This window comes from Panthera tigris, chromosome C2, assembly GCF_018350195.1.
Source record: "Panthera tigris isolate Pti1 chromosome C2, P.tigris_Pti1_mat1.1, whole genome shotgun sequence".
Classification (NCBI taxonomy): domain Eukaryota; kingdom Metazoa; phylum Chordata; class Mammalia; order Carnivora; family Felidae; genus Panthera; species Panthera tigris.
Genome location: NC_056668.1, coordinates 81,425,814 through 81,445,714, shown reverse-complemented (window position 1 = coordinate 81,445,714; position 19,901 = coordinate 81,425,814). Strand labels below are relative to the sequence as shown.

General features: G+C 40.0%; 1 protein-coding gene across 3 annotated transcripts in view; it reads right to left on the bottom strand.

Annotated features, from left to right (window-relative positions):
• CC2H3orf70 (chromosome C2 C3orf70 homolog) overlaps positions 1 to 15,791 on the bottom strand; it is a 93,189-nt gene extending 77,398 nt beyond the window's left edge. For all 3 annotated transcript variants that reach the window (XR_006207566.1, XR_006207567.1, XM_007083647.3), the window contains exon 1: positions 15,375 to 15,791. Coding sequence is in view for 1 of the 3 variants with exons in the window: in XM_007083647.3 (XP_007083709.2) it covers positions 15,375 to 15,570 (196 nt within the window). In the remaining 2 variants the exon portion in view is untranslated. The remainder of the gene's footprint in view (positions 1 to 15,374) is intronic.
• Between the last annotated feature and the right edge of the window lie 4,110 nt (positions 15,792 to 19,901).

Sequence of the window (19,901 nt, the reverse complement as noted above, 5' to 3'; positions counted from 1 at the left end):
ACACCAAACCATCAGCATCAGCATCTGATTAAAAATGGTCAGAGGACCTAAATAGACATTTTTCCAGAAAAGACATACAGATATCAAACAGTCACATGGAACGATGCTCTAATCATCAGAGAAATGCAAATCAAAACCACATTGAGATATTACCTCACACCTGGTAGAATGTCTAGAATCAAAAAGACAATAATAAGTGCTGACAAGGATGTGGAAGAAAAGGAACCCTTGTGCACTGCTGGGAATGTAAATTGGTACAGCCACTGTGGAAAACAGTATGGAGGTCTCAAAATATTAAAAACAGAAATACCGTATGACCCAATAATTCTATCACTCAGTATTAACCAAAGAAAATAAAAACACTAATTCAAAAAGACATACACATCCCTATGTTTACTGAAGTATTATTTACAGCAGCAAAATTATGGAAGCAGCCCAAATGTCCATCAATAGATGAATGGATAAAGAAAAAGTGGTATATATGTACAATAGCATATTACTCAGCCATAAAAAAGGATGAGATCTTGCCATGTGGGGTGGAACATGAGAGTATTATGCTAAGGTAATAAGTCAGTCACAGAAAGACAAATACTTTATGATTTAACTTACATGTGGAATCTAAAACACAAACCATGTAAATATACAAAAAGCAGAATCACACCTAGAAATTAAAAATTAGACTTAGAAACCTAGAGAATTGATGGCTGCCAGTGGGAGAATAGGCTAAATGGGCGAAGGGGAATGGCAAGTACAGGCTTCCAGTTACAGAATGAGTAAGTCATGAGAATAAGAGGTACAGAGTAAGAAATCTAGTCAGTGGTATTGCAACAGGTGGGGGAAAGATATATTATGGAGGCATACATCAAAGGAAAGCAGTTATGTTATACTTATATCAGATAAAGTAGAATTAAGAGCAAAGAACATTACCATAGCAGAGAGGAACATTTGATAATGACAATTCTAAATGTATATGCACCAAACAACAGAGCTGAAGCAAACACTGACAGAGTTGAAAGGAGAATACACAAATTCATAATTTTGTTGGAGTCATCAACACTCTTCTTTTGACAACTGACATAATACATAGACATAAAATAAGCAACAACATAATAACCAACAGGATCTAACAGACATTTATAGAGAGAGTTTCACCCAACAAAAGCAGAATTCCCATTCTTTTCAATTGCCCATGACACCTGGGCCATATACTGGGCCATAAAACAAAATTCAACAAGTTTAAAAGAATTAAAATCGTACACAGTATATTCTCTGACCACACAGAATCAAGCTATAAATCAATTGACATAAAAATAACAGAAAAGTCTCCCAACACTAAGGAATCCATGAGTCGGAAAGATGTCTCAAAAGAAATCAAAATATACACTGAACTGAATGAAAATGGAAATAAAACATCTCAAAATCTGTGGTACACAGCTAATGCAGTGCTGTGGGAGGGATTTTACAGCAACAAATACATATATTAGGGGTGCCTCGGTGGCTCAAATTGTTGGCTACCAATTTGCGCTCAGGTCATCATCTCGCGGTTTGTGAATTCGAGCCCCATGTCAGGCTCTGTGCTGACAGCTCAGAGCCTGGAGCCTGCTTTGGATTCTATGTCTCCCTCTCTCTCTGCCCCTCCCCTGCTCACACTCTGTCTCTCTCTCTCAATAATAAATAAACATTAAAAAAAATTTAATGCATATATTAGAAAAGAGGAAAAATCTCAAACCAACAATCTTAAATTCTCATCCTCAAGAAGCTAAAACAAGCAGCATAAAACAAACCCAAAGCAAGCAGAAGGACATAATAAACACAACAGCAGAAATCAGACATTGAAAACAAAAACAACAGAGAAAATTACGGAAACAAAGAACTGTTTCTTTGAAAAGATCAATACAATTGACAGACCTTTAGCAGACTGACAAAGAATAAACAAGATACAAATTAGCAATGTTAGGAATGAAGTAAGGGGTATCGCTACAGACCATGCAAACATCAAAAGTATAATTAGGAAATACTACAAAAACTCTACACATATAAATTTGACAACTTAGAATGAAATGAACCAATTCCTTTAAAAAATGAACTACCCCAATTTACTCATTAGTAATAATTTGAAGAACCTCTTAACTATTAAGGAAATTGAACTAGTAATTTAAAACTCCCAAGAAGAAAATCTCTAGACCTAGATGGTTGCACTAGAGAATTCACCAAATGTTAAAAGAAAAATTCACATCATGTCTAAACACTTTATTTCAGAAAAAAGAGAGGAAAACTTTTCAATTCATTGTATGAACCTTTATTGCCCTGATACCAAAACCAAAGAGAATACAAAAAAGAAAACTACAGACCAACACCCATCATAAATATAGACATAAAAATCCTTACAAAGCTATTAGCAAATAAAATTCAGTAATACATAATAAAAAGAATTACACATATCTGATAAAGGATTATTATCCAAAATGTACAAAGAACTTTTTTAAATTTTTAAAAAATTTATGTTTATTAATTTTTGAGAGTGAGAGACACAGAGAGCAAGCAGGAGAGGCGCAGAGAAAGAGGGAGACACAGAATCCAAAGCAGGCTCCAGGCTCTGAGCTGTCAGCACAGAGCCCGACGCGGGGCCTGAACTCACAGACTGTGAGATCATGACCTAAGCCAAAGTCAGATGCCCAACTGACTAAGCCACCCAGGTGCCCCCAAAATACACAAAGAACTCTTAAAACTCTGATTTAAAAGTGGGCCAAAGATCTTAACAGACAACTCACCAAAGATGATATGCAGATGGCAAATAAGCATGTCAAAGATACTCCACATAGAGTATCCCACATCATATGTCCACCCACATCATATGTCATCATAGAAACACAAATTAAAACAATGTGAGATGCCACTACACATTCATTAGAATGACCAAAATATGGAACCCTGACAACGTAAAATGCTGGCAAAGATGCAGAGCAATAAGAAATCTCATACATTGCTGGTGGGAAGATAGCTTGTCAGTTTCTTAGAAAACTAAACATACTCTTACCATAGAATCTGGCAATAGTGCTCCCTCCTTGGTATTTACCCAAAGGAGGTGAAAAAACATCCACACAAAAACCCACATATGAGTATTTTCAACAGATTTATTTGTAACTGCCAAAACTTAGAAGGAACCAAGATATCCTTCAGTAGGTGAATAAATAAAATGGAATACATCCATACAATGGAATATTATTCAGCACTTAAAAAAAAAAAAAAAACGAGCTATCAAGCCATGAAAAGACATGAAGGAACCTTAAAATGCATATGACTAAGTGAAAAAGACCAATCTAAAAAGGCTACTATAGGATTCCAACTATATGACATTATGGTAAAGGCAAAACTATGGAGATAATAAAAAGATCAGTGATTGCCAGGGACATGTGGGAAGAAATAAAGAGGCAGAGCAGAAGGGATTTTTAGGGCAGTGATATTATGATGGATATAGGTCTTTATACATTTGTCCAAATAGGATGTACAATACCAAGATTGAGCCATAAGGTAAACTATAGTCAAGGTGATTATGATGTGTCAACGGAGGTTCACTTTTGGTAAAAAATGTACTGCTCTGATGAATGATATTGATAGTAGAGTAGGGGAGGCTGCACATGTGTGGCAGCAAAATATGTGAGCAATCTCTGTACCTCCATCTCAATTTTTCTGTAAACCTAAAACTGCTCTAAGAAAGTAAAGTCCTAAAAAAAAAAAAAAAAAAAAAAGATAAAATGTATTTCACCAAAGAGGATACACAAAAGGCAAATAAGCACATGAATGTTAATAGGTAAATACAGATTAAAATCAAAATGAACTATCAGTACACACCTATCAGAATGGCTGAAATAAAAGTGAAATAAAAAGAGCAACAACACCAAATGCTGACAAGAATGTGGCGAAGAAACTGGATCACTCATACATTGTGGATGGGAATATAAAATGGGGCAATCTCTATGGAAAATGGTTTAGCAGCTTCTTAAAAAACTAAACATGCAACTACCATACAACCCAGCAGTTGCACTCCTGGGCATTTATCCCAGAGAAATGAAGACTTCTCCTCAAACAGAAAATTGTACACATTTGTTTATGTCAGGTTTATTTATAACTACAAACTAGCAACACAAAATGCCTTTCAATGTGTGAATGATTAAACTATGGTACATGTACGCCATGGAATACTACTCAGCAGTACAAAGGAACAAATTATTGATACACTCAATAGCGTGGATGAATCTTCAGAGATAATGCTGAGTGAAGAAAAGCCAATCCCAAAAGGTTACATACTGTATGATTTCATTTATAAAACCTTCTGGAAATGACAAAATTATAGAAACGGAGAACAGATTAGTGATTGCCAGAGATTAATGAGGGGCTGGAGCAAGAGGGAAAGTATGTCTATAAAAGGGCAACACCAGGGGCGCCTGGGTGGCTCAGTCAATTAAGCATCCGACTTCGGCGCAGGCCATGATCTCATAGTTTGTGAGTTTGAGCCCTGCATCATCGGGCTCTGTGCTGACAGCTTGAAGCCTGGAGCCTGCTTCAGATTTTGTGTCTCCCCCTCTCTCTAACCCTCCCCTGATCACCCTCTGTCTCTCTCTCTCTTGAAAATAAACACTAATTAAAGGGCAGCACGAGGTGCCTTGCAATGATGGAAATATTATTTTGGCTGTATCAATGTCAATTTCCTGGTTGTGACACCATAGTACAGTTTTGCAAGATGCTACCACTGGGAAACTGGATAAGGATATACCAGATCTCTGTATTATTTCTCACAACTGCATGTAAAGCTAAATTATTTCTAAATAAAAAGTCCAATTAAAAAAATTAAAATGTGAACATGAAATTGATTAGAATCAGAAATCAATGAACTTGATAACACAGAAAAAAAATTAACTCAAGAAACTTTTGAACAGAGTGCTCTGACTATACATTGTACCTAGGATATAGCCTAAAGACCAAAACATGCAAAGATTCTTGAACTTTATTCATCAGTTTGTTGTTGGTAGTGGTACTAATGTACTAATCCCTAAACTATCCTGTGTGTAGCTGAGAATAAAGGAAATGAGTAAATATTATGATGTATTGGAAACCAGGATTTTTACCCAGAGAGAAGCAAGGTACAAATATGTATTGGGGAAAGGTGATGGGAATGGGCATGGGCGGACACACACAGGCGGACACACACGGACGGACGGACGGACGGACGGACGGACGGACACACACACACACACACACACACATACACACACACACACCCTATCCACTGAAAGGGCCTAAATGCAGTAACATCTCAGGAGAAATAAGCACACCAAAAGCCCAGATAATGGTTTCCATGCCATTCATCACTAAACGGAATCTGGGATCCTTAGAAAAACAATGCATTTCTGGTCTGAGGCACAGAAATTACTAGGTAAGCCTGGAACAATTTGTTCCAGAAAATAGGGAAGTACTCAAAAAAACTGACAGGAACATGTCAAAAGGACACAGAAGCCAGCTTGAAGGGGCTCTCACTGACCAAATTTAAGACAGTTTGAGCATCAAAAAGAGTTATGATGTTTACTTACAACGAATAAAAAAGAACCAAGTAATCTATAGTAATACTTAAAAAAGATGGTATGCAGGTAGAAAAGAAAACCCTCTTTTTAAAAAAAAAAAAGTGTATTTATGTATTTTGAGAGACAGAACAGGGCATGCGCACAAAGAGGGGAGAGGGGGAGGGAGAGGGAATGAATGAATGAATGAATGAATGAATAAATGGAGAATCTCAAGCAGGCTCAGTGCTGTCAGGGCAGAGTACCACATGAGGGCTTGATATCACAAACTGTGAGATCATGACCTGAGCGAAAAATTAAGAGTCGGACACTTAACCAACTGAGCCACCCAGGTGCCCCCCCCCAACCTCTTTTTTATAAAACAATTCCATCAATGGTAGAAAGAATGGCAGAATTAGAAAATCACTGTCATGCAACCACCAATGTAATAAGTGATCCACTTAAGACTCCTCAGTCAATACTAAAATGACTAGGATAAAGTCTGTTAGAGAACAGAATATTCATTGTCAAAGTATCCCACAGATAGTATGTTAAAAACAAAAGGAATAAAAAAGGTTTCTAAAAAGAAAAACAATAAAGGGGAAATGTATCTTTATAAAAGACTTGTCAGTTACCACCTTAGCATTAGCAGTAGTGGAACACCTCAACAGTCTATGTCTCCTCATGTGATAGGATACAATATCACCTCTGTAATAACTCAATGAAAATGTTAACCTAAATCTAATCATGATTAAACAATTAGGCAAACTTAAAATATGTGAAATGCTACAGGCAGTTAACTTGGATTGTTCAAAAATTTCAATGTCATCCCCCCAGAAGTGTGATTATTCTAGAATGATTAAAATAAAACGATATAATAATGAAATCCGATGTATGAATCTTGATTGGACCCTGAATTTTTTAAAAAGTCAGCTATAAAAGTCATTTTTTGACAATTAAGGAAACTGTATATCAGATAGCACTGCTGAGTTCGTGTTAATTATCTTAGATGTGACTAGTATTGTAATTATATAGGAAAATGTCCTCATTCTTAAGAAAGGCATGCTGAAAATACCAAATCATTACACTCTTAGTGTTTTTATTTCACTAAAGTCTGTTGTAATGAGATACAGAGGAAGAAATACACATCTGTATCACACCAAAATAATCTAGTTTTATAAGCACTAGGCAAGTTTAAAGAATTTGTCCTGAAAGGACTGTTTTAGGGCATTGTGCAGACACAGCTGGAGGGATTTATTATATATTGTTGGCACTCCGGTACTGAACGTTTTTGGCAGTGTGCTGACAGAATATTGTTAACTATCAGAAAATTGAAGAACCAACAATTATAACAGGAGAAACACAGAATGAAAATTCTGTCAACCTAAGTAAAGTAATTTGCAAAGACTACAATTAAGTGTCCTTTGTCCAACATTCTAGCAGCCAGGACTACTGTATCAACTAGTACTTTTGCCATTTTTCCATATAAAATCAGCATTCCAAATGATGGCCAAGTATGACCACAGGATCCTAACAAAGCTTCTAAATCATTAAAATTAAACATGTTCATTTCACTTTAATACAATGTAACTTTTATATTCTGATCCTTTGAAACCTTCTGACCCTTATTTGCTATATATGAAAGCTATTAACTGGTATATCTAATAAACCAGAACTATCCATTGCTTAACAATGGTGGAAAACAGGATGCAGGAGGGGCATGGGAGTTGGAGGACATTGTCAGATTTCATGACAAGAAGTAGATAATCATCACATAGTAACTATTACAAAACAGACCTTCCAATGGAGGGTAACAAAAAACTGATTAATTTCTAAATATATTTTTCACAATGTATATACTACCTTTGCTGTTTTGAGTGTTTAACTGAACAAATGAGTATGGTCACAAAGTGAATTTCAGATTAAACATTAAACATTTGTGGAAGGGAGAAGGAGCTGGAGACTGGCAGTCATTACACCATGAAACTGGTGCTATTATTATCTCTGTATTAAAAGTGAGGAAACTGAAAGAGGTTAACTTCCCTCAAACCATATAACTGGTCAAGTGGGCAGATCCAGCATTCAAACACCAAGTCCAAGCCAGAGCCTGCCCTCAGGATGATTATACTAGCTGGTATTTCTATATATTGTTTGTTTGGTTTTCTTGAGGAGGGGCTCAAGCCACTTTTACTAAATACTTGCACTAAGTACTTTGCGTGTGTCACTTAATCCTCACAACCACCCTGTGAAATAGGAACCTCTATTCCTGTTTTCCAGAGGGAACATTAAGACTGACTGAGAGAGGCTGACTAACCTGTCCAAGGTCACACTGCCAATAAATGGAGGAATCATGATTCCAATTAAGGTGTATCAGACTCCATGGCCCTTGTCCCTTCTAGGATTATACTGTGCCTTCCTCGTTTTATGTAAGCAAATCTTACATAAAGCAATCTTCTACTAGACAACTTTTGATTGTTAAACATGTGTTACTATTATTCTTTGGAATTAATAACATTTCTCTTTAATATTCTTTTAATAAATGAAATTCTACAGTATGAGAGAATAAACCTAAACAAAATGGGGGTCTTGGAATGTAGGAAATTACCACAGAAACATCCTCAAAAGCTATCCAGTTCAAATCCCTAAATGCAACAGGCTTGGAAGCCAGCAATAATTAATGGTATGCATGCAAATCTAACAACAACCAAAAGGGTTTGCACCAGTTAGGGATCAGCTGAGGATATGAGGTGACTGAAGATTCATATTATACAATACACTGTTAAGTAGTTTTTAAAAGCACAGTTTTTATAGTGTTTGCAACCACTCTGAAAATGCTCATACTGCATACAATTGCCCTTCTTTTAAAATCAGAAACCGTTCTTATTTTACTTTATTTACTGAATTCCTGCTTTTTCCAGAAAGAATTTAAAACAGCTGAAGGTCATCCTCACTGTACCCTGAGTGGAACCAAGTGCCCCAGAGCCCTGGTTGGCACTTGGTTTGTAAGATTCTGATGTACATTTGCCATATACAGCCAAAGCGACTACTGGTAACCCTTCAGCAAGTTTCCTAATCTAAAAAATGAGGGTAGTAGCAATACCTACCTCACAGGGTTGTTCTAAGGTTTAAGTGAGGTGACACATGCAAAAAGATGATGCCTGCATATATAAAGATTGCATGCAAAAAGAGATGCCTGCAATAAGCACCGTTATTGTTACTGTTGAAGTTGATGTGTTATGATTGAAGCACCATGTGGATGGAAAAACACCCATCAGTTTTCTCTTTCTTTGAAAGGCTTTGAGGAATCTCACTCAGAACTTCACGTCACACTTGTCTTCTTAACATCCATATCCTCTTCCTTCAGCCACTAGACATGATAAGAAGCCTCATTCTTAGGGGGAAAAAAAAGCTTCCGTTGACTCCTTCATCCAATAAAACTACCACTCCATTTTTTTTTTGATAGTTTTCACCATCAAACTTCTTAAATATATTTTTCTGTAGCAACTGCTATTGATATGATTGAGATGCCCCTTAGGAAAACCAGCAGGCATTACCCTGGCTAAGTCAGAACTTGATTTTGTGGATTTACCCTAAGTTGTATAGAAGCAGGAAACCAAAACAAATACAATGACACAAAAACCACAATGCTAATACACTACCTAGTGGAGACAAGTATATTTGCTAAAAGGTCGTAAGAGTTAAATTCTCTAATCAGCTCCTCTCTCTATAGAAAATCTATAAATAGGAAACCAACTTATAGCCAAATATTTGTAGGACAGTCCAATCATACAGACCAGATATTTAAGTTCTAGGCAGTGCTATCACCTTCTCTGAACAGTTCTGAAAAACACACTTCCAAATTCTGCCTCTCCAATACCCATTTTTCTATATTTCCATGCTGCCCATCCACCTTCTGCTGCGACAGTCTTTCTTTAGATATGTTAATACCATCTATTAGACTACATCAAGTCCCACTCTTCCTGCTTTCAATCTGAAAAAGACAGACATCTTTTAAGATGTCTTCTGCAAAAAACTGAACTAATCTATTATGTGATTTTATTAAGCCAACTCTGAGTTCTGCTGGTGGCACCAACATCATACCACGTACACTACCCACCCACCCCTGTCACCTTCTAATCACTTTTTCTTCCTTAACTCTTAACTTAGATGTCATTCCCCATCACATCTCATGACCTCTTTACAGTTCTCATTCTTCTGTATTTCATTTTTGCAAGTGTTACAATTTTCCACTCATTTCTTTAACAATTTTTCCCATCACTGGCTTTGGTGGAGCCAAAAACTGTTGATTTTGTGCATTAATTTTAAATTACTCTGTAGAACCTATGGTGGTTAAGAGTCTCGGTCCTAGAATCAGACAGGCCTGGACCCAAATCCAGGCTCTACTTTTACTAGCTTAACTTCCCTAAGCCTCCTTCCTCAATTGTAGAATGGACATAATGACATAATTGTCTATTTAGTGCTTAGCATAATAAGCTTACTCTGGTACACAGTAATCACTCAATAAATATTAACTGTAATTTCTGTGTCCTAATTCTCAGCTCCTGTCATTCTATTCTTTTCTTTCTAGTTTGAAGAATTTACTGTCTCAAATAGCTTTGACTAATACTGCAATTAAATATATTCTTTTTTTTTTTTAATGTTTATTTATTTTTGAAGGAGAGAGAGACAGAGTGTGAGCAGGGAAGGGGCAGAGAAAGAGGGAGACACAGAATCCAAAGCAGGCTCCAGGCTCTGAGCTGTCATGTCAGCACAGAAGCCTGACACAGGGCTCGAACCCAGGAGCTGTGAGATCATGACCTGAGCTGAAGTCAGATGCCTAACTGAGCCACCCAGGTGCCCCTGCAATTAAATATATTTTTGAAGTTACTGTTGTGAGACTAAACCTTTTACCCTCTTTTTCAGCAATAAAGAAAATCACTCTTTGTATATTTTGCCAATTTCTAAGAAATAAGCTGCCGAAAACTGATTTAGTCTTCATACTTCCTTTTTTTAAAGATTTTATTTTTAAGTAATCTCTATACCCAATATGGGGCTCAAACTCACCACCCCGAGATCAAGAGCCACACACTCCAACTAAGCCAGCCAGGCACCCCTAATTTTCATACTGTTTCTTAAAACACTCATTTCCCTCTGCTTCTGCAATAAAATATGCAAAAAAATAACTTTCCATATTTTTCTTCCCTCCCGGACTCTGCTGCAAGCTGATCCTCCTGTACCCAGATATTAGTGTTCTAAATATTAGCATTCTAAAGGGAAAGCCTAAAGATTTTCATTTCTCATACCATAGTCCCTCCCTTGGTGATCTTCTGGCTTCACCATGGCCACAACTGTAATCTAAAAATAAGTAAATGACTTCTATTTTATCTCTAGTGAAGACCTCTCCTCTAAGTTCTAGATCTCTGCATCCAATTGCCTACTCACATTATTACTATGTGATGACAAGGCAGCTTAAACTCAATAGATCCAAAACTGAATTCCTGGTCTCCCAGGATTCACGATTCAAAACTGGATTCACAATCCATGCTCAGCCAAACCCTAGCTCTTCTTTAATATTTTCTTTTTGTTAGTGAATGAATGGCACTACCATCCATCCTATATGCATGAGGCGGAAGTCTAGAAGTTATCCTTTGTAACTTTTCTCTTCCTCTATCTCCAAATTAATAATCTATTCCAATTTCCATTTATGGATATTATTGAATGAATTTCTATTTTACACTAATAACAAAATAATCTCCCTTGGTAGTTTCATTCCTCTACTGCCCATATCACTGCTATCATGTTAAGGTCTCTATCAACTGAAACCTCAGACTTCCCACCTTCCCTGTTCATTTCAACAATCTAATTTGTTATGCCTTGTACATGTTCTACCTATTCTCGCCACAAAATCTACTTTGTCTCTGCATGTGATTTATTCTTTCCCAATCCTCTTCCCTAGCCAAGCTATGTCTTTTTTTTCCTCTCAAAACTCCTCTTGGAATCCTTCACTCAGTAATTCCATCCAATATCGCTCTTTACTGAGGGAAGAAAAAAAGTTACACATTCAGGGCCATAGTTTCTTCAACTAAATAACCTATTTTTGATAGTGACACCTACAGTATGTATCATAGTTTTCCTCCCAGACATGATTCTCAAACTCTGCCATTATCCAAACACTATTTCCTTTAATAATACATCAAGTACCACATCTATGAATATATACATGTTTTATATGTCTTTTATGAACATGTATATATTTTCAGTCTTTTCTATTTCCTAAGGTTATGAATTTCACAAGTTTAACACGAACCATATATAACTGAACTTTCTTCATTTGTTCTGAAATTCCTCTCTCAAATATCAAAGTGGTCCTCTCATTTTACCATTTTCTGATTTGGTGAACAAGTTGATAGTTTTCTCACCCTTACCATTTATGATTTTATTTAAAAAATTTTTTTATGTTTATTTATTTTTGAGACACAGAGTGCAAGCAGGGAAGGGGCAGAGAGAGAGGGAGACACAGAATCCTGAGCTGTCAGCTCAGAGCCTGACGCAGGCCCGAACCCATGAACCATGAGATCATCACCTGAGCTGAAGTCGGACACTTAACCGACTGAGCCACCCAGATGTCCCTCATTTGTGATTTTAAAGGAATACAAAAATAAATATAGTATTAATCATGTCCTTATACTCTGCTTAAATGGCACGGTCCAGCTGTATTCATATTTATATCCCTAACTTCCATAATAATGTCTCACAAAGAAAAAAGTGCTCAATATACATTAAACAGAATTTAAAAATTCGGCTTAGAACTGATGCTGTAATGTTTGTGAGTGCCAAAAAGAAAGTAGAACTTCTCAAATGTGTGAGCTCTGCATCTTTTCAAGAAAAATGATATTTGGACTAAAAAAGGGATAGAAAGAATTGATTCCCAGTATAGGACAGAAGACTGTAACAAAGCACCTTGCTGCTGCTCTCAATGAAATGAAGCTTCTTGTGAATGTGATCACTGAATTGCTGCCAGTGGAGGAAGCATGGATACCCGGAGGGTTGCCAAAGACTGGAAACAAGCAAATAAACGTAGATCTGATTTTTAAAGAAAAGAACTGACGATAGTCCAGCAGACTCGACATCAATCCTTTCCTAATTCAGATATTTTATTTAAAAAATAGCTTCTAATCCCTAAGAAAAGAAAATGGTAAGCATTTGTGGAGCCAAACTAAATAACCAGACTAATCAAATTTCCTTTCTTCTTTAGAGAGTGTGTTTATAGATAGATCATGTATTAAAAAGAAGCAATATAAATAGTGTCAGATATCAACAAGGTAGGATTTCAACAAGGTATATGACCAGGCTCTCATTATACCACATGGATAAGATAAATACAATACTAAGTGGCTAGCTAATTATTTGAATGACCATAACAATGAGTGCTTCTTAATGAACTGCCATCAACTTAAAGGTCAGTCCTACCTGTGAGCTTCAGGATTCTTATATGTGGCCTTCTCCTATTCAACAATTTTATCGATAATTTGAATGAAGATGCAAAAGGTTACTATACTACTGTTGGCATCCCATATAGGACTCACACGAAACTAGGGGGCTCAAATATGGACTAAGAAAGAGCTGGGATCTGAAAAAACAACGATAAGCCAGATAAATGGATAATTCTAATGAAGATGAAATTTAATGGGGAAAAACATCTAAGGTATCAGAGTCCAAAGAAATCCATATATAACTGTGCAATGGGCAAGCATCATGACTTAACTGCCATGTACGTAAAACAAACAAAAAAGGGGCTTAATGTCTTTAGTCGACAGCAATCTTAGTTCAATCTGACAGCAGCAAGCTCAATATGATGAGGATATGAGAAAAGCTAATGTGCTGCTAGATGCAGCAGTAGCAGTATCTCACACATGGGAGACAGCAGTCCTGCTCGACTCAAACCACAATTGGGATATTACGTACCCTTCTAAGGGTCACAGTCTTCAAAGGATCATAACCATACTGGCACAAATTCAGAAAAGAACAACCAGGATGCTCTGGAGTCTGGATACTATTCCACACAAGGAGAGGCAGAAGGGACTAGAGATTTATAAACAGGACAAAACAATGCCCGAGAGGAAAACGATGGCTACTTTCATTCAGTCACTCAATGAACATGAATTTCAAATCTATTTCAGGCCAGACATTGTGACAATGGCTGGGAATACAGAGAGAAGACAGTCTATGTCCGTGGAATATGTATATGTCCGTCTATGTATATCTGAAGGGCTGGAAAAAAAAACCAAAACATGATCTAAAAAAGGATTGGACTGTTCTACATGATTTCATAAGGTAGAAATAAGACCCGTGGAAAGAAGTTAGAAAGTAACTGATTTTAGCTCCATATGAGACTATTTTTAAGAATCAAAGCTACCTGAGAAGACTGCAAGGTTCCTATCAGGAATGTTGGTACTTAGTGGAGAGACTGCTGAAATAAGACAGGCACTGACCTGACCGTCTTTAATGTTCCTCATATTCTGTACTATGATTCTATACCTCCCTAGAAAATGGACTCTCACCAGATTCATCGTACTTGTGCACTTCAGCATCACAGGTTTCTTACAATTGCTACTTCCAACTTTGTATCCTGTCCCCCACTGAAATGATGCTTTATAATGAGGAATGGATCTGAGAGCAATAGGAATAATGAAATATAGGAAGAACCTGACCCTTCAGCAGACAACACAAAAAAATCAATACTGTTCAATGTAAACAAAAGGCAGGAATTCTCCTATTCTTCAAATCATAAATTCAATTTAAAATATCCCCCTGTGTTCAATTAACGTAAACAAGGACTTGTCAATGTACTGCATCTCTTGTTGGGAGCCATTTTTTCCTAACCAACAAGGAAAAAACAATTTTAACTTAAGATCACTTCCAGAATGTGTGTCCTGAATAAACACTCCAAAAACCTCTATTATAAGAGTATGCTGAAACTTAAGTTTATAACATATTTCTTTAAATGATGATTTATTGGATACAGCAGGCCTAATATCGTGAACTAATCAAATTGTGGAATTCTGATTAAATGGCTACTTAAGTTTAATACGTTTTAAAAATCACAGGCAGGATAAACATAGAGAAAAGGTCTAGACCAGTTAGCTCTGGCTTTTGTAAATTGGTTTGAGATTATTAAAGCTTACTTTCCTTTATTTTATTTCGTAATTTTAAAACAGTCAAATATATTGGCTCTATACGCTACAACTGAGTATTGAAGGAGTTCACCCTTCCAAACTGTTAATGTTAACTTCTCGAAAGCTTTCTCTTACACTTCAGTGTTTTCTCAATTTGGATACAATAAATGGGCCACAATTCGATTTCCAAGGGCTCTTTCTTTTAACGAGCAGCCTGAAAAAACAAAAGTGAGAAAGAAAGGGGAGCATTTCCACTAGCCCTGAAAAAAGGCTTCCCCTCTGGCTGTCAACTCTGACGGCGCTCTACCATTTCTCAACACAGTGCCTGGTCATTTCAGATAAAAAAGCAAGGGGGAAAAAAAAACCCTCCAGTTTTCCTGGGACGGGGAGATCCCCTTTTGTAGAAGTGGCTAAAGCTAAGCTCCCCACGGGATTTCATCTCGTTGCCAAGGCAGCGCCAACCGAGGCGTCCGGCGCCTCGGGCAGCTCCCGCCTGGCCCGCCGGGAGCCCAGGGTGGCTCCAGCTAGCAGCTGGATAGCCCCCGCCGAGCCGAGACCCGCGACCGCAGAGTGGCAACCGCGACCCGGGACACCGAGCGCCCTGGGACGGCGGCGGAAGGAGGGGAGACGCGACTCGACTTACAGTGACACCATCCTAGGTGACAGCACCAGTGCAGCTTGAAGCACTTGCCATGGCTGTGCGTGGCACAGATGGAGAGCCCGTCGCACGGCTGGAAGTCGGGTCTTCGGGCAGCGCAACTCCGCGCCAGGGCCTGAGCCTCGTCCACTTTCTCGCTCTTCCAACCCCGCTCGGACGCCGACGCCGACGCCGCACTCATTTCCGCTCCCTCCGCGGAGCCGAGGCCGGGAGCCGGGAGAAGCGGCGTCTGGGCGGGCAAAAAGCCGAGCAGGCTGCAGACGTGGGAGGGCGCGGGCCGGGAGTCACGCCAGCGCGTGGCGGCGGCGGCGGTGGTGGTGGCGGGAGCACGGCGGTCCCAGGCTCGCAGAGGAGCCGCCCCGGGCGCTGCGACCGGGGGCTGGGCCTGCCGCCGCCCGCCTCCCTCCGCCGCGGCGCGCGCCGCGTCCCCACGTGCACACGCACGCGCACACACGCGCGCGCGCCGACCGGCGCCGGCCGATGCCAGGCGTCCGTCAGCTAGCCTGGCCTCTTGGCACACACTAGCGGCGTCCCCTCCTGTCACAGCGAGTCTCTGACACACACTCATTCATTCCTCCGAGACCGACCCCAACCGACGGACGGCCATTATGAACACACACACGCCTTGGCGGCTTGGTGTTCACACGCACAGCGGCTTGCGCGCGCGCTTCCCACACACACTTCCAGCCGAGCTGGGTCGTCTGGAGAACTCCAGCGAGGGCCGGGCGCACCGAGGACACGCCCACCCTAACCGCTCGGGGGGCCGGTCCCTGCGCATCCGCCAGCGAGGTTTTCTCGCACACACAGCGTCTCCCCTCGAGCGGCTCACGTTTCCCCCAGTACACACCTCCCGGAGGGGGCACAGAGGCCCCTCGGAGGCGCGCGCACGTTCACGCTCGCGCGCACTACCCCAGGGCAAGCCACCCGCTCCAGGTGTGGCCGCTCAGCCACGCCTCCGGGGCTCTAGCCGCCGGCCCCGAGACCCCAGCCCTGCCGCCTCGCCGCCCGCGGTAACCAAGGCCCGCCGGCCCTGAGCGCGCCCGCCCGCCCCAGTCCCGCAGGGGACTGCAGCCCCGCCTTGCTGAGCGGGAAAGTAACCGGGGTGGGTGTGTGGGTGTCTCAGACACAGAGATGCATTTGTGGTGCACAGGACTGGTGTGTGGAATGTGTTGCGTGTGTGTGTGTGGTATGTAGGTGTGTATGGTTGCTATGCGGAGTATGTGTGGTGGGTATGTGTGTGTAGTTGGATGTGTTCAAGTGTGTACATGGTATGTACGGAATGTATGTGGTGTGCGTGATGCATGTGACATTACATGGTGTGTGATGAGGTGTGTGTATACAGGAGTATGTGGTATGGATGTATATGACCAGGGTGGATTGTGGGTGGTGTGTGTGTGGAGTGGAGTATATGTGGTCTGTGTAGTATGTGCAGCTGTGTATGTGTGTGTATTTGTACACGATGTGCGGGTGGATGTGGTTATATACGTGTTGTGTATGTGTGTATGGTGTCTGTGTGTCATTGTGGTACATGTGACTGGTATGTCAAGTGTGGGTGCACAGTGCATATATGGGTAGAGCTGGGTATGCGTGATACGTGCGGGTGTGGGCACACAAACAGGACTCCTGTTTGCTGTGGACTCTCGTGTGTGCCTCTGTGTGTTGATGCCTGCACTGGCCAGCGAGTGTGGCTGACCCGGAGTGTGGCTGCGACTCCTCCGCACAATCAGCTTGCCTTCTTCCCTCCTGGGGACAAGTTGCTCCAAATAGATTTTCCATGCCAGGCTCAGCTGCTGAGAACCCACCCCAGGCTGGATTCAGTGAAGAGAAAACAAACCATTTGCTCCCAGGGAGCATAGCATGGTTAGGAATTAGTGTTTCCCTGCAACAAGGCCAGAACCTAGCCTTGAACACAGAATAGGAGGGAACCTACTCTCGGTATTTGCCAGACGTTTTTCCGAGCAAAGGAAAATGCCTGTAATTGCCAAGGTTCAGGGAACACCAACAAAGCCTTTCAGCACAAATGTTGTGTGGGAACATGTTTATGCCCAGGTCCGCTTTTCTCCGTTACTTTATTCCTTTCCTGCTTTGCACTGACTGAGGAGACTCATCATGGTTTTGAAATAACGAAATTCATCTTCAAGCACTGAAAATCCTTGCTGCCATAAGCAATCTTTGATAATTTTCCCTTTTATTTAACCTTAGCTTGAGAAGGGAAATGTAATTTGCATATATCTGACTCTAGTGAAGTCTTCATTTATTAGGGGTTAGGGAGAGACTTAATTTGGTGGCAAAGGAATTTTCAACAAAGATATAAATCAAAATCACGAAATACAGTTCCCCCAATAACATTGAAACAGTTATAAATATGAAGCATCAGCTCTTCAGCTTCAGCCCCAGGTGCCCCTGTCCTGAAAAAATCCTAATGAAATACATCCCTGACTCATAAAATCTATCTATGCTGGCTATTAATTTCAGTCTGACCCACCTCAGAATAACATGAGTAAAAGGAAAACTTAATCAAATAAATCCTTAATCCAGTATTGCTGTAGCAAGCCAACCCAGAATTTTTTTTAACAAAGGGGGATTTCCATCTCTTCTACCCTATTTTTCTCCTTCCCCACCCATAAGCTCTTTAATACTTCCTAGATTATATAAGGCCTTATAACAGAATCTTTTCAGCATTTTACTAATATTTAAACAGCATCCTCCCGCTGCCTTTTACTCTAGGGTAAAAACCACGTTATAAGATTCTATTACATATGAAACCATACCATCTTAGTGACAAATGAGGATGAGAAATAATGCAATAGAGCACCTTATAACCAGGAGGCAAGGTAAATTACCCAAATATCCTTCTTTATGTTTAGCCACAAGATTTGAAGCTGAGAAGCCTTTACATTTTCTGTAACACAAAACTCATTCCATCCCCTTGCCCTAAAGATGCTATTAACCTCTACTCTGCAGTGGAGCAGGAGGAAATAAGTGTCCTGTGACCTCTCAAACATATATACGTACAGCATTCAGGATGTGTTGTCACGATACAAGTTTGTTTTTTTTTTAATATTTATTTATTTTGAAAGGGGGAGAGGGACAGGGAGAGACAGAGAGAGAATCCCAAGCAGGCTCCACACTGTCAGCACAGAACCCAAAACGGAGCTCGATCCCACGAAACATGAGATCATGACCTAGCCAAAATCAAGAGTTGGATGCTCAACCGACTGAGCCACACAGGCACCCCCAGATACAAGTTTTTAAAGTATTATTATGGAAAACGAAAAATACACAAAAATGTATTAACTCATTCTTGTTTCATTTATAGCTCCACTCACTCCTGACCCCTATCCTGCCACTGGATTGTTTTGAAGCAAATCCCAGACATCAAATAATTTCATCCATAAATATTTTTGCATTTATCTCTAAAACCATAACCCATAACATCATTATTACATAATAAGATACAATTTGATCATAAATAGGAACTTGTCCCATATCTGCTGACCACCTTTCTGCCTCCTCTTTAAGAATGTCACCGTTCTACCTGGAATTTTCCTCTTTCCCTCTCTTTCTCTTCTGCCTGCCTCTTCAGCTTATGTGCCACTTTCTCAAAGAAGCTTTACTCTGACCAACCTAGACTGTTATACACATTCTCCCTTAATATCACTTTAAACAAATAATTAAAGAAGGAATTATTGAACTAATGTCTTTCCCCATTCTTCCCCTCCCCTGCCACAAACTGTAAGCTCCTTAAGGGCAGGAAATCTGTCTTGTTCACCATCTTGTTCCCAGTTCTTTGCACAGAGAATAAATGTTGAAGTAGTGAAAATCATTCCACCTCAGACTCCCAAAGGCTGGAAAACCGTAGTAAATTGTTTGCAAATATGTGTGAATAGTTTATATAATTACTCTTCCTATAACTACACTGTTGGATACTTACCCTCCCTACTGACTCCAAACTTAGCTATGTGTATTAGTTACCTATTGCTATATAACCAATCACTACAAGGTTAAAACAACTCAGTTTCTGTGAGTCAGGCATAACTTAGCTAGGTCTTCTGTTTGAAAGTTTCTCACAAGACTTCAATGAAGGTATGGGGCAGGGCTGCGGTGTCATCTAGAGTTCAATGGGGGTTGGGTCCGCTTCCAAGTTCACTCACTCACCGGTTGTTGACAGGATTCAGTTCTTCAAGGAACTGTTTGACTGAGGGTCTCAGTTCGTCACTGGTTATTGGCTAGAGGGCTCTCTCTGTTCCTTGCCACATGGACCACTCCATAAGGCAGTACACACATGGCAGCTTGCTTTACCAGAGCAAGCACATAGAAAGAGTCAAAGAGAGTGTCACTAACCTAATCTTAGAAGCTATACCCCATCACTTTCACAGAAGCCAATCTTGAGGTCCAGTCTATTGACTTGAGGTCTAATGAATCTATTCATTAGAAGCCAATCTTGAGGTCCAGTCCTCACACAGGAGGAGATTACACAAGGACATGAATATCAGGAGGTAGGAATTATTG